This window comes from Archocentrus centrarchus, chromosome 17 (genome assembly GCF_007364275.1).
Source record: "Archocentrus centrarchus isolate MPI-CPG fArcCen1 chromosome 17, fArcCen1, whole genome shotgun sequence".
Taxonomy (NCBI): domain Eukaryota; kingdom Metazoa; phylum Chordata; class Actinopteri; order Cichliformes; family Cichlidae; genus Archocentrus; species Archocentrus centrarchus.
In genome coordinates this window covers 23,096,175-23,110,744 of record NC_044362.1, presented here as the reverse complement: position 1 = coordinate 23,110,744, position 14,570 = coordinate 23,096,175, and the positions used below count along the sequence as shown (strand labels likewise).

The 14,570-nt window shown below is 38.5% G+C and overlaps 1 protein-coding gene across 2 annotated transcripts; it reads right to left on the bottom strand.

Moving 5' to 3' along the window:
• Positions 1-30: 30 nt before the first annotated feature.
• On the bottom strand, positions 31-7,194 carry LOC115795299 (tumor necrosis factor receptor superfamily member 14-like). 2 transcript variants are annotated; one of them, XM_030751116.1, is made up of 7 exons: positions 6,893-7,194; positions 6,676-6,768; positions 5,164-5,289; positions 4,901-5,059; positions 4,718-4,802; positions 1,585-1,626; positions 31-1,489 (listed from the first exon to the last, which is right to left on the bottom strand). In XM_030751116.1, the coding sequence occupies exons 1-7, from the start codon at positions 6,960-6,962 to the stop codon at positions 1,486-1,488; spliced, it is 579 nt and encodes a 192-aa protein (XP_030606976.1). In that variant the 5' UTR covers positions 6,963-7,194; the 3' UTR covers positions 31-1,485. The 2 variants fall into 2 exon arrangements, with proteins under 2 accessions (XP_030606976.1, XP_030606975.1); XM_030751115.1 differs by having other exon boundaries at positions 37-1,489; positions 1,585-1,739; positions 6,893-7,191.
• Positions 7,195-14,570: the final 7,376 nt, after the last annotated feature.

Genomic DNA, 14,570 nt, shown 5'->3' with positions numbered 1-14,570 from the left:
ATATGACCAAGCAGAGCAGCAACATTCTGTAAGGTAACAGGAGCAAAAGAGGACCAGATATCAGAGGTAAGGAAATTGCAAACATGATATTGAAAGGATGTTGGAAAAATACTTGACCTGATGGGAACGACCTTATTTACAAAACAGTGCAGAAACTCATTGAACTCAGAGTTTGTAAACACTGGTACATGAGGAACATTGTGAGAGACAAAATTCTTAACTGTGTCAAATAAGACTTTAGGATTTTTCTTTTTTGAAGCTGTAAGATATGCAAAATAATCTATTCTGGTATTTTTCAACATATCATTTAGTGAAGAAACTGATTCTTTAAGATTTAACCTATCAACCTCAAGCTTGGACGCCTTTCGTAAATGTTCTAACTTACGACAATATTTCCTAAAATTACAAATATTTTCATATATCCAAGGACAAAAATTTGAACATTGGATGCTTTGTTTTAGAGGTGCCGCTGTGTCAAAAGTAGGTTTACATTGAATGTTAAAGAAAAAAACAAATGTGTCAACATCACTATGAGACGTGTTAGCATCAAACAAAGCAGAGAACCGTCCAGCAGCACCCTGGCTTATAATCTGTCTTTGAATCATCAGTTCAGGATGTGAAGGATACCGATAAAATGACAGATTAAAAAATATACAGCTATGATGACTTGCATGTATATCCTCCACACATACATCAATATTTAAACGCAGGGAAAAAACAAGATCCAGTGTGTGGCCCTTAATATGTGTGCGGCCAGAAACATGTTGCTTAAAGTTGAAAGACTCTATGATAGTGATGAGACCAGCAGCCGTGTTACAGGACTTGTCACTTTGAACTTTAAAATCTCCCAGTGTTACAACCTTCTCCAAATTAATGAAGGGTGACCCAAGGTCATTAAAGTCAATGCCAGGAGGTCGGCAGATTAAAATACAGTACACGGTTTTCAAAGAACCGCCCTTAATCATCTGCAGTTTAAATGAAGAAAAGGAGTCAGAGTTCATCAGCCTGCATGTGAATCTGTCCTGGTACACAGCAACAAGTCCACCACCACATTCTGAAACATGCAGCGTTCCAATGACGGAGCAGCCAGCCATCCAGATTTCCCTTAAATGATCCACATTTTGCTGCCTCGTCACAATCAAGAACACAAAGTCTAGAGACTCCTTATTGAACAGATCATTTAGAACAAGTGATTTGTTCATAATCCAGCGAGCAATAAGCAGAGCGAACATGATCGGTGACGGATGGTCGGCGCACTCAACAGCTGACTGCAGCGGCACTTGAATTAAACACCTGAGTACACTTGTGCACCTGCTGTGCAGGACACTGACTCTAAGCCAAGTGAAGCCATCATCGATGGCAGGACGTCGCTGCCACCAGCAAAATGGAGGACAGATGGCAGACACGAAGCGAGCATTCTGCCGTCAGGGGTTGGAGCTCAGGTAGACGGCACTGGCGGGACCTTAGCAGCTGTAATTTCCACTCTTAGCTGGAATCCAGAAAAAAACAGAGCTATTAACATGTTAGTGACTGTAGGTGCTGCGCAGAGTGAGGCAGATTTTACACTAAATAGATGGCACTAACCTGCTTTCACAAGGCCTGCTGCCACAAGGCCAATAACTGCTACTGCAAAAAATGAAAAAGGTGCAATTAAAAGGTTATGCTGTCTTGATGCACTCCCACAGACAACGTCACTGGTTGAACTTCCTTCTTTGATCTTTATTTGGCTTTTGGAGCAACTGTGGGAAAAGAGAGGCGGAAGAGAAAGAAAATACAAATAAATGAAAATGAATGCATGTGTTTACAATAAGATACAGCAGGACCACAGAGAACATCAACATGCAGATTAGCAAGATAATTATTTCATGTAAACAGTTATATTCCAACATTCTGTCATATTTGGAAAAAAAGGTCAAGTTGTTTAAGTTTAAATAGGCTATTAGAATAAATGAATAGTATTTAATATAGTAAGATCTGCACCCAAAAATACAACAAACAAAAAATAAAAGTCCAAACATGCCCTGAGCTTCATTTTTAACAGCATTGGTTTCAAAAAGTACTTCTAAACAAAAAGGGCTTTGCAAGCTACACATTTGTGATGCACCATGTTTATTAGATCCCATTCCTACTAGACTGCTCAAAGAAGTCTTTCCAATTATTGATGCTTCAATCTTAAAAATGATCAATCTGTTTTTATTAGTTGGCTATGTACCACAGACCTTCAAGGTGGCTGTAATTAAAACGCTACTTAAAAAGCCATCACTTGACCCAGCTGCCTTAGCTAATTATAGGCCAATCTCCAACCTTCCTTTTCTCTCAAAGATTCTTGAAAGAGTAGTTGTAAAACAGCTAACTGATCATCTGCAGAGGAACGGTTTATTTGAAGAATTTCAGTCAGGTTTCAGAATTCATCACAGTACAGAAACAGCATTAGTGAAGGTTACAAATGATCTTCTTAGAGCCTCTGACAGTGGACTCATCTCTGTTCTTGTCCTGTTGGACCTCAGTGCAGCTTTTGATACTGTTGACCATAACATTTTATTACAGAGATTAGAGCTTGCTATAGGTATTAAAGGTACTGCACTGCAGTGGTTTGAATCATATTTATCTCATAGACTCCAGTTTGTTCATGTAAATGGGGAGTCTTCTTCACACACTAAGGTTAATTATGGAGTTCCACAGGGTTCTGTGCTAGGACCAATTTTATTTACATTATACATGCTTCCCTTAGGCAGTATTATTAGAAAGCACTGCATCAATTTTCATTGTTATGCAGATGATACTCAGCTTTACCTATCAATGAAGCCAGATGACACACATCAATTAGTTAAACTGCAGGAATATCTTAAAGATATTAAGGCCTGGATGACCTCTAATTTCCTGCTTCTAAATTCAGATAAAACTGAAATTCTTGTTCTCGGCCCCACAAATCTTAGAAACATGGTGTCTAACCAGATACTTACTCTGGATGGCATTACTTTGGCCTCCAGTAACACTGTGAGAAATCTTGGAGTCATTTTTGACCAGGATATGTCCTTCAATGCACATATTAAACAAATATGTAGGACCACTTTTTTGCATTTGCGCAATATTTCTAAAATTAGAAACATCCTTTCTCAGAGTGATGCTGAAAAGCTCATTCATGCATTTATTACTTCTAGGGTGGACTATTGTAATTCATTATTATCAGGCTGTCCTAAAAGCTCCCTGAAAAGCCTTCAGCTGATCCAAAATGCTGCAGCTAGAGTACTGACAGGGACTAGAAAGAGAGAGCAGATTTCTCCCATATTGGCTTCTCTTCATTGGCTCCCTGTTAAATCTAGAATAGAATTTAAAATTCTTCTCCTCACATACAAGGTCTTGAATAATCAGGCACCATCTTATCTCAAAGACCTCATAGTACCATATCACCCCAATAGAGCACTTCGCTCTCAGACTGCTGGCTTACTTGTGGTTCCTAGGATACTTAAGAGTAGAATGGGAGGCAGAGCCTTCAGCTTTCAGGCGCCTCTTCTGTGGAACCAGCTTCCAGCTTGGATTCGGGAGACAGACACCCTCTCTATTTTTAAGATTAGGCTTAAAACTTTCCTTTATGATAAAGCTTATAGTTAGGGCTGGATCAGGTGACCCTGAACCATCCCTTAGTTATGCTGCTATAGGCCTAGGCTGCTGGGGGGTTCACATAATGCACTGTTTCTTCTCATTCACCTTATTTACTTTGTTTATACTCCACTCTGCATTTAATCATTAATTGATATTAATCTCTGGCTCTCTTCCACAGCATGTCTTTCTCTCCCCTCAGCCCAACCGGTCGCGGCAGATGGCTGCCCCTCCCTGAGCCTGGTTCTGCTGGAGGTTTCTTCCTGTTAAAAGGGAGTTTTTCCTTCCCACTGTCGCCAAGTGCTGCTCATAGGGGGTCGTTTTGACTGTTGGGTTTTCTCTGTATTATTGTAGGGTCTTTACCCACAATACAAAGCGCCTTGAGGCGACAGTTTGTTGTGATTTGGCGCTATATAAATAAAATTGAATTGAATTGAACCATCAACTGCCTGCGGCTTCTCTGCAGTCATATGAGAGCTGTGCTTTGCCTTTCTGCCCAGCAATTCTACTTACAGTTCCGCAGTCAGCTGTTAGAAGAAATTATGACTCTTGAGTATTAGAACAGGTGTTCATTTAAGGTCAACTAAGGCCAAATGTCTGCCTGCCCAGCAACTTCACACAGAGAACAAGGCCCAAACTTCTGCATAAGTAGTAATTCCTATTTTATTTTATAAGTATGACAGAAAATGTAGCAGTGTGTTGTACAATTGCATGGACTACAGTTAGTATTTCTCCTTACATATACTTTTTTTTTTTTTTCTTTGCACGGTAAACACACAACATTTGTGGCTTTTGACAATGCAGAGCTCCTGTTTACATCTACAGGTGTGTCCGAATGTGACCATCAGTATTAACTGATGCCACAACTGTCCTGTCATCTGTCTGTGGCTCAAATACGCAGCAGAAACATGTCCTGCTATCAACAAGTGGCTGGCTTAACTTTAATATCTACTTACCTGTAACTACCCAGTAATCTGTCTGCCGTCACCCAGTTACTCATCATTTATTACTGTTTTATTTTATTCAATTTTCACAACCATCACAAAAATAATAAGGATAATAATTACTGGATATACAATACACCTTTAGAGTAATTTTATTATAAATAATAACCTACATTGTCCAAGCTGTGCACGTCACACCGTCCTTGGAAAAAGAGCCGGGCTGACAGTCTTCACACACTGTGTCACTTCTGCTGGTTCCTAAAGAAAAACACATTCATTTTCACACAGACTCCAGAAAAAAAAATCATGATTTATCAGCTCATCTTAAAAATTAGTCTGACTTTAGTTTCTCTTACCGGGTTCTTTTATCCTCTGACCAGCAGCACACTGTGAATGTTTCTCTGCCAAACTACATCCACTACTGTCTGTCACACTTTTGCAGTAATAGCCACTTGAAACATCACACACTGTGTCAGTTGTTGTTGTACAGTTCTGCTGGACAAGGAGACCATGACCTAATAAAAAACATCAGTGCAAATATAGTCTTAATTTACTTTTAAATGAAAGACTATTTTTTTTTTAATCCAAATTTGACTAAAGATTTCCCATCTGACTGTACCTGTGTCACAGGAAGTGCAAGTGAAACAGCTATACAGGCCACTGGGCTGGTTCATGAAAGTCCCCTCTTCACATGGACGACACTGAGTTCCTGCGTTTATGGTGCAGTCTCTCTGAACAACTGTACCTGTTCAACAAATATATATTATGAATAATAAAATGACTATATAAGCCTTGTGTAAAAAATAATAAAAAAATACTGTGGTGCATGTGTGCTCTGGAGCAGATATGTGCAGTATGCACCACTTGTAATGTATGCTTATTTTTATTATAGAAGTACAGTGTTGCAGCCTCTGCTCTGTGCACCTGCACATGCCACATGTTGTGGACAAGTGTGAAGTGCTAACTTACAAAGCGCAGAAGTCAAACCAAGTATCAAAAACACAGCAGTGCCTCTAATTTTCTCATGTTTTTGCCATATGCCATCAAAAAATGGTGTATAAATGTTGTCCAGGCTATTGGTATTGGGCTTGAAATTCTAGTGTTGTGACAAACCTATACAGCGCACACAAAACCTGTGGTTACAACATAAACTTGCAGTGGTTTTGGGTGTGTGACAGAACAGACTGAGGATATGCACTGTCTTAAATATATATTTTGATCAATATGGAGTCCAACTGCAAAAACAGCATTTCACATCTATACTACTTTCTCCATAATAACTAAAGAAACAAAGAACACATATTAGTATTTTCTGATGTCATACTTTATCTACTAACGCACTGCAAACCGTAATATCATGTAAAGATTAAAATGTATATTCTTCCTTTTACTTTGTCTCACATTTAACTCCACCCATATATATTTTAGACCACTGTGTTTGTAGGGTTACAGTAACTGCTGAAACAGAAAGTCAGTTATGCTTAATTTCTTTCAGGATTGCAACACTGCAGCTTTGCTGAGTCTGATTCAGCAGTTGTGCAGTTGAAGTGCTCGGTGTAATATCCTATAGATCACAAGTGCACTGACCATATCCTTTGTGAAGTATTAATTCTAAGTATTCTTTAAAAAAAAAAAAAAAAAAGATTAAGACAGCAGATTTTCTGGGATACAGATCCAGCTCCTACACTTCTCCTTTTTCACTTCACCATTGAGATACAGGAAGTAGACACGGGTACACTTAAATGCAACATAAAATATATAATGATAAACGATTCTTTATTTACCACCAAATATACAAGTTTTTAAGCTTAAACCCCACAATATGAACCGGGTTTTTATCTGCTTAAGCAAACCCTCCATTGTTAGACACACTTTTGTCGATCACGAAACGTTTCATGATTTCTAAAAACGCAACTAAGATCAAACTACCGATTAAACGTCATGTCTCCTCATTTCTGGAAACGTAGTTTCTGAGGTGTATTTCTTCTATGAGGCACACTGCCATGTTTCGGAATGACTTTACTTTAGAGGTTTACGTGGATTTTTGTCAACAATAGTTTGAATGTTGTTTAATGGGTCCTCTCACAGTAGTGGTGGTTTTATTTCCAGTTATCGCTTTTTGTTCTCCTACCTTTGTGGCACATCGGGCAACACTGATTATCCCTCGTTGTGTACTCCTTTGGGCGACAGGATAACACGGGTACTATGAAGAAAGCAGCATATCCTAGAGGAAAACCCAGCAGAGTTAGGATACTGCGATGAAAACTTTAAACGGGCTACAAGCTAAGCTAATGTTAGCTTTGTTTAAAAAAGCTGTGTCGCAAACACGGAGCTGCTGTTGTACTTACCAAAGACGAGCAACGCAGAAACCATGATATCACATGTTAACATGCTGCCTTGTATCACGTTTGAAGGCATTGATTTTTTTTCTTTTAAACAAATATAACAGAACACAATTTTCAATGCTGAACCAGGAAGCAGACATAGCTTTTGCTTTCGGGTATGTGGGCATGACTTAGAGACAGTAAAGTGGATTTGAAGGACGTTGAGCGAAATGGCAGGGCTTAATGGTTAATTTCTTAAAATGTCTTAATTCCAGCTGCAGGTTGTCCTCCTACTCCTCAAGCTGTCGAATCTTTGAGGGTAACGCAGCGGAATTTAAAGTGGGTCAGCCACAGACAGCACTTGACATACTGACTGAGGTTCACAGGAAGCTCAGAGGTGAACTGTTTTCTACTTAGAGATCATATTATGAAGGAGCAGTGTGTTATGAGTCATTCTTTCATTTGTTTGAAGTTAATCTAAAAACATTTTTGTTTCAGGTTTCAAATTTGATCACTTTTGTTTATTCTTTGAGCTGTGAGAGCTTGATCACCTGCAGCTTCACTGTGAAGTTGAAACAAACCAGCTTCTATTGGACAGAACACTGAAATTATCAAACAGATCATCTCATCCAGCTTATTTTTACTATAACATCATTTAACTCCCATTGCAGTTTTTCTTGGACAAAAATATTTTTTCCTGTTGTTTCTCCCAGTGACCCAAAGAGCTGCGACTGTAAAGTAAACCAGCCAAAGCCAGCAGGTCACTTGCTAGTTATGTCCTTTATCATTTTACTTCACTGAACAGAATTGCATACTTTGTACTAACGATCTGTGCTTAAAAAAAATTTTTTTTCTTTGAATATTTATACTTACATCACATATTTGTATGTATTCAATCTGATAACTTTGTCTAGTCAGAATCAGAATCAGAAGGTTTTATTGCCATATGGGTGAACAGGTTCACAGCATTAGGAAATTGCTGCGGTACTTCGTGCTTACATAAAAAACAAATAAGTATAAAAACTATAAGACAATATACAAGTATACAAATTACAAATATACAGAGATATTAGAACTATAACTATAACACAATATTACAAAATTACAAAAGAAATAGTAGTAAGTAGTAAGAAAACCAATCTAATCTGGCTGATGTACTGTCCTGGTTTACAGCTTCTGTGTTTCTGGACAAGAGAAGATTCAATACAGCAGAATCCTTCCAGTGGTTCACAGACTGTATCTGATGTTGCTGTACATCAACTCTTTTCCTTCAGACAAAAACCTGTCATGGCACAAACATTACACAAACACAAAATGTTGTGCAGAAACACAACATTTCTGTATTGTTTAATCTGATATTCTACATGTTAGTGATTTCTGACTTAATTATGAGTTAATAAGTTAATAATAATAAAATTCTAAATGTATGGATTCATGGGAACCATCTTTTATAAAGTGTGAACTACAAATAAACTGAACATGAAATCAAATGGAATATCTTGTGGTTTAATCACGTAAGAGTCGAGATTCTGTTTTGGCATTGAACATGTCGCTGCTGCAGTGACACGTTTTTAAATCAGTGTAAATGTAAATAAATTCTCTCATCAAAATGAATCTTCACAATAGAACTGTCAGACCAGTCTTTAACAGTCTCAGTTCTTACATTGTATTAACAGTGGATGATGTCGTAACGGCTTTAATGACTGCCCTGGTTTCAATAAATATGAACAGAAACGGTCACTCTAAATTGCCCATAGGTGTGAATGTGAGTGTGAATGGTTGTCTGTCTCTCTGTGTTAGCCCTGTGACAGGCTGGCGACCTGTACAGGGTGTACCCTGCCTCTCGCCCTATGATAGTTGGGATAGGCTCCAGCCCCCCCGCAACCCTGAACAGGATAAGTGGAAGAGAATGGATGGATGCATGGATGGACTTCAACTGTTGTTCACTATAGGCTAGTGACAATGCCCCCCAAATTTTGACATACCCCTACCAGAAGTAGAACTAAACCCAACCATGTTTTTCCTAATCTCTAAGGTCTCCTCTATATGAAATGGATTCTTGGACAAAAATATTTTACTGCCAAGATCGTCAAATTTATATTGTTATATACCCCAAAACTGAAAAAGAGCTCAAGTACAGCCTGTCCGCATAGAGGTTAGCACACAAAAACTGATGTAGATTAATATCACAAGACCTGAGAGCTTTCAGAATTGACATGTATGTAGTCAGGACTTTGCTCTACCCACTAGAAAAAACTGGATGTGAATATCTTAAAGTATGGGGTAGATAGAGACCTTGGAACACATACCTAAAATAGGCGGACATGAAAAAAAAAAATCTATGCAAAATGGTTCCGTTTACTTTGTAATTGCTTTGCCAGGGATTGTGATAGAAACACATATGATGGATTGTTGGAAAGGTGAGGTTGTGCTGAATCCATCAATATCAAATATGTAAATGTAGCCTGCATAATCAGGGTATTAAGTCACTTAATGTATGAAATGCCCCAACTGAGAGAAAGTGAAGTATTGAGAAAATTAAGTCTCCAGTCCAAAACATTATTATGCTGCATGTATTGTCATATAACACAGTAAACCTTTTGAATTAATGTGCTTGTTTTCTAAATCCAGTAATACCAAATATGTAAATATACCATGCATAGTCATTTGAAATGTGTGATCTGTCCCAAATGAAAGAATATACTGCATTTCATTGCAATATACTCAACTAAATGAGTGAGTAGGACAGGAAACCACAAGAGAGGATAACAGTTTAGCCTTGATGGGCCTTTTAAAAAACCTATAACAACTACACACAGTATGAATCACATTCCTGACTCAAATCAAACAAAAGGCCATCTAACAATATAAAGAAGTGTGGAGGTGGAATTCCTCCTTTTCTCAAGCTGCAGTGTCCAGTTTTAAGCCTGGGGCTTTTAGCAGCAACCAGAACACATGCTGCTTTTGGTAGCCATTTTGGGGGTAGGCCATCTCCAATAAATACTTTGGTGATGTCAGCTCCCCATGATGTCACAACTGAAACATATCACTGCCACTCTTCCAAATAATCATCAGTAACAAAATTGGTCATATTTGGACAGTTTGAGAAAGAGCAGGAGCAGAACTCCGTGCATCTCAAGCCCGCTGACAGACACCAGCATTTGCTGATCTCACTGCAGCAAACATCATTCAACAAAATTTGTTGAATGATAATATATCACCTTTATCATCTATGAAATGTGATATGGCCCAAATACATGTACCTTTCAAAAACCATATAAAATTAAAGTTGATTTTGTTTATGGCCCTAATAATGTCAGGTGGCACCAGCAGAGAACACGCTGGGTAGATCAGCCTGGATAAGCTATCCATTTTGGTTAGGAGGATTCTTCCAAAGATAGTAATATCCCTTGGAATCCGTTTACTTAAAATTGCTTTGCATCATTCAATATTAATTTCTTCTACTTAGACACTGCTTTATCTTTACAGATCAATATTCCTAAATATTTTACCTCTTTCCTTACATTTATATTATACTGTGGTTGCAAAGGGTGATCGTGAATGGTTAGAATTTCACACTTGTCTATATTTAAATGCAAACCAGAGACTTTAGAAAAATAATCTATAGTCTGTAACACTAACAGAATTTGACTGCTATTCTTTAAAAAGACAGTTGTATCATCAGCCAATTGACTTATTACTATATTTTTTCCAAATATGTTAATGCCTTCAATATTACTGGTCTTAATTAAAATAGATAAGATTTCAGCCACCATTATAAATAGTAATGGGGAGGAGGGACTTCCCTGTCTTACGCCTCTTTTAACCTTGAATCTAGGGCTATTACCGTGATTCAGAGAGACTGAACTGTTAATGTCATTGTAAAGCATTCCAACAACATTAAGAAACTTTTGTCCAAAACCAAAACAGGTCAGGGTCTGCATTATAAATGGGTGCTCAACACAGTCAAAAGCTTTGTAAAAGTCTAAGAATAATATAAAACCCCCTTCATTAAATACAGTGTATCACAAAAGTGAGTACACCCCTCACATTTCTGCAGATATTTAAGTATATCTTATCATGGGACAACACTGACAAAATGACACTTTGACACAATGAAAAGTAGTCTGTGTGCAGTGTAAATTTATTCTTCCCTCCAAGTAACTCAATATATAGCCATTAATGTCTAAACCAGCGGCAACAAAAGTGAGTACACCCCTAAGAGACTACACCCGTAAATGCCCAAATTGAGCACTGCTTGTCATTTACCCTCCAAAATGTCATGTGACTCGTTAGTGTTACTAGGTCTCAGGTGTACATAGGGAGCAGGTGTGTTCAATTTTGTAGTACAGCTCTCACACTCTCTCATACTGGTCACTGAAAGTTCCAACATGGTACCTCATGGCAAAGAACTCTCTGAGGATCTTAAAAGACGAATTGTTGCGCTACATGAAGACTGTTATATAAGCTGCACACAGACTACTTTTCATTGTGTCAAAGTGTCATTTTGTCAGTGTTGTCCCATGAAAAGATATACTTAAATATATGGAGACATGTGAGGGGTGTACTCACTTTTGTGATACACTGTAAGTCATTATAGTCAAGCAGATCTAACACAAGTCGAATATTGTTGTGTATTGATCAATCTTTTAAAAAGCCAGATTGTGTTTCGCTAATTAGTGTTGAGATCCACTCTGGTTTGTTTTGGAGCAAGATGGGGGGATGGTGAGGTCATCGGCCAAAATTATATTTCATAATATCTCAGAAACGAAAGCAGCACAAACTACAGTTTTAATGGCACAAACCAGCACAAACGGAGCACTAAAAAAGTAGACCGCTGGTTTGTTTTGGAGCAGGATGGGGGGATGGTGACCTTTGGATGACCTAAAAAATAATCTTTAATAACTCAGAAACCAAAGCAGCACAAACGAAAATTTTAATGGCACAAACCGGCACAAACGGAGCACCAACCGCTCAGTCTTATTTTGAATTTAAAATTTAATTTATTTGGTTTGTCTACTTGCAACTTCGGCATAACTGAACTTGGACTACAAAATCACTGTGAGGGAAAAAAAAAATGGCAGATTAACGAAATTGGTTAGCCGGAAGTCCATGACCACATTTAGCAGTTCCACAGCAAATATTGTGATGTAATAGACAAGAAAATGTAATAGAGAATTGTCATGGTATGGGAGGTTGTGGGATTCTTTTGGGGTTTGGGGCTTTCTGCAAGCAGGCTCCTCCCAGTTGGGCAGAGTGGTGTTTCCACTCTCTGGCTAAGGACCAGTGGAGCCGGTTACTCTCCGCCAGATCGTCTCGTACCTCAGTGGTAACCAGTTTTGTTTTAGTTATTTTTTGGTAATTCCAGTTCCTTATGTTCATGTGCTGCATTTCACTCCTTCCAGGATACTTACCGCCTCGCTGGAGTACTGATGTTCTTCTTCTCTGTGGCCGTCGCAAGCTTTCTACAGTGGAGTCAAACTTATTTTCATCTTAGTGGCTGCCGCAAACTCAGACTCCCTTTTCTTGGGACGAAATCTGCTTGCTGACCTCCCCTACCCTTTTTTGTGAATTACCAAGTGGATCCTAAAGTAAGCGCCCTACCATTCAGCCTTAATCACAATCTTGTATAGAGCGCTATGGTGAAAGACATTAACCCTTCTCTATTTCTGTCCCCAGTGGCCCCGTGTTCAGGATTTCTCTTCCACTCATTTCCCCTGCATTTTTACCTTTGCCAGAGTTGTGAAATAAAGATTATTTTACTGCAGAGCTGTTTTCTTGGGGTCGTGCATTGTTGGGTCCTCTTAATAGGGTGGCTCACAAGCTGTGACATGGAGAAAAATGAACAGACTGAAAAATATGACCCAAAAAGAATATAAAGATATCTACGCAGCACTGGGAGAGAATACATTTTAATTTTCTGCACTCCTAGACACTCCGCACAGACACACCATACAGTAAATTCACACAGATCAAACACAAAGGGCTCCTGCAAAGTTCGCCCTGAGACAGGAAAGAGGAAGTTGCACTTCCTGCATAGAGGCTACATCTGGGAACAGTGAAGGCTCTGCCTCCCATTCTATTCTTAAGTATCTTAGAAACCACAAGCAAGTCAGCAGTCTGAGAGCAAAGTGCTCTATTGGGGTGATACGGTACTATGAGGTCCTTAAGATAAGATGGGGGCTGATTGTTTAACACCTTGTATGTAAGAAGAAGAATTTTAAATTCTATTCTAGATTTAACTGGGAACCAATGAAGAGAAGCCAGTATTGGAGAAATATGCTCTCTCTTTTCTAGTCCCTGTCAGTACTCTAGCTGCAGCATTTTGGATCAGCTGAAGGCTTTTCATTGAACTTTTAGGACAGCCTGATAATAGTGAATAACAATAATCCAACCTTGAAGTAATAAATGCATGAATTAGCTTTTCAGCATCACTCTGAGACAGGATGTTTCTAATTTTAGAAATATTGTGCAAATGCAAAAAAGCAATCTTACATAATTTAATATGTACATTGAAGGATATATCCTGGCCAAAAATGACTCCCAAGATTCCTCACAGTGTTACTGGAGGCCAAAGTAATGCCGTCCAGAGTAAGTATCTGGTTCAACACCATGTGTCTAAGATTTGTGGGGCTGAGCACAAGAACTTCAGTTTTATCTGAACTGCTCTAAATCTCTGTAATAAAAAAAAAAAATGACGATTAAGATAAAAAGTCAACATTTCTTCAGTGTTGTCTTGCCAAGCCTTTAAGCGCCTAAAGCTTACCAGTCATTTTCAGTGACTAAATGTACCTGTTGAAAGCAAGAGCAAAGAACCTGTTGAATATGTGACTCACAAGTTAAAAAAAAAAAAAAGGCAGGGGGAAGGGTGGGGCCAGAAATGGCCCAAGCCTTGAAAGGGCCCTAAGCAATTTGATTCCCCCCCCCCCCCCCCCCCCCCCCCCCCCCCCCCCCCCCCCCCCCCCTTATTCCACTTCATTGTCCTCTGAGCCTAACTGTTATTAATGCTGAAAGGTTGAAGTTGAATAGTAATTTTCTGGGATGCATTGCTGTTTCAGTCTCAGCCCACTGAAAAACAATGTATTTCAATATGATACACATTGTAAAACTATGTCCATGACATAGTTGAATGCATTCCATATCCAATTTAGAGGGCATAGTCTTTTTAGGAAATATGTGATTTAAGGTGTTTGACCTGCTTTGACATGCTCTTTTCATCTAAAACATGTATATTTTTGCATAACTGTGCAAATGCACCTAATTACTAGGGATCTGACTTTTTTATGTCCGATACCGATACTGATATTTTACATTTGGATATCGCCGATACCGATACAAATCCGATCTTTTTTGTATTATTATTTTAAAAACTGTTTTTAAATGCCTGGATCAATTTTAGGTAAGTCAACAGTCTCTCACACAACAAAATCAAAATCTTTTAGTTGTCCCACATACAAGACTAAGGACCAGGGGGGCAGAGCTTTTCAGGCAGTGGCACCAAAGCTCTGGAACTGTTTACCACTCCAGCTCCTTTTGGTTGACTCTGTGGCATCTTTTAAAAAACAGCTGAAAACTTTTCTGTTTAACCAGACTTTCTGTTGACTTTATTGTTATTCTTTTTCTTTTAATATGGTAACGTTACATTTTAACATGGTGTTTTATCTGTTTTGGGTTTTTTTTGGACATTGTGTTTTAATTATTG

Bases quoted from the DNA above. Each gene is read 5' to 3' on its own strand.
- LOC115795299 (XM_030751115.1), bottom strand. From the start codon at position 6,962: ATGCCTTCAAACGTGATACAAGGCAGCATGTTAACATGTGATATCATG. The intron at 6,769-6,892 runs GTAAGTACAACA...GTTTTCCTCTAG, and splicing joins TTCTGCGTTGCTCGTCTTTG to GATATGCTGCTTTCTTCATA. The intron at 1,490-1,584 runs GTTAGTGCCATC...TCTGGATTCCAG, and splicing joins AGCAGGCCTTGTGAAAGCAG to CTAAGAGTGGAAATTACAGC.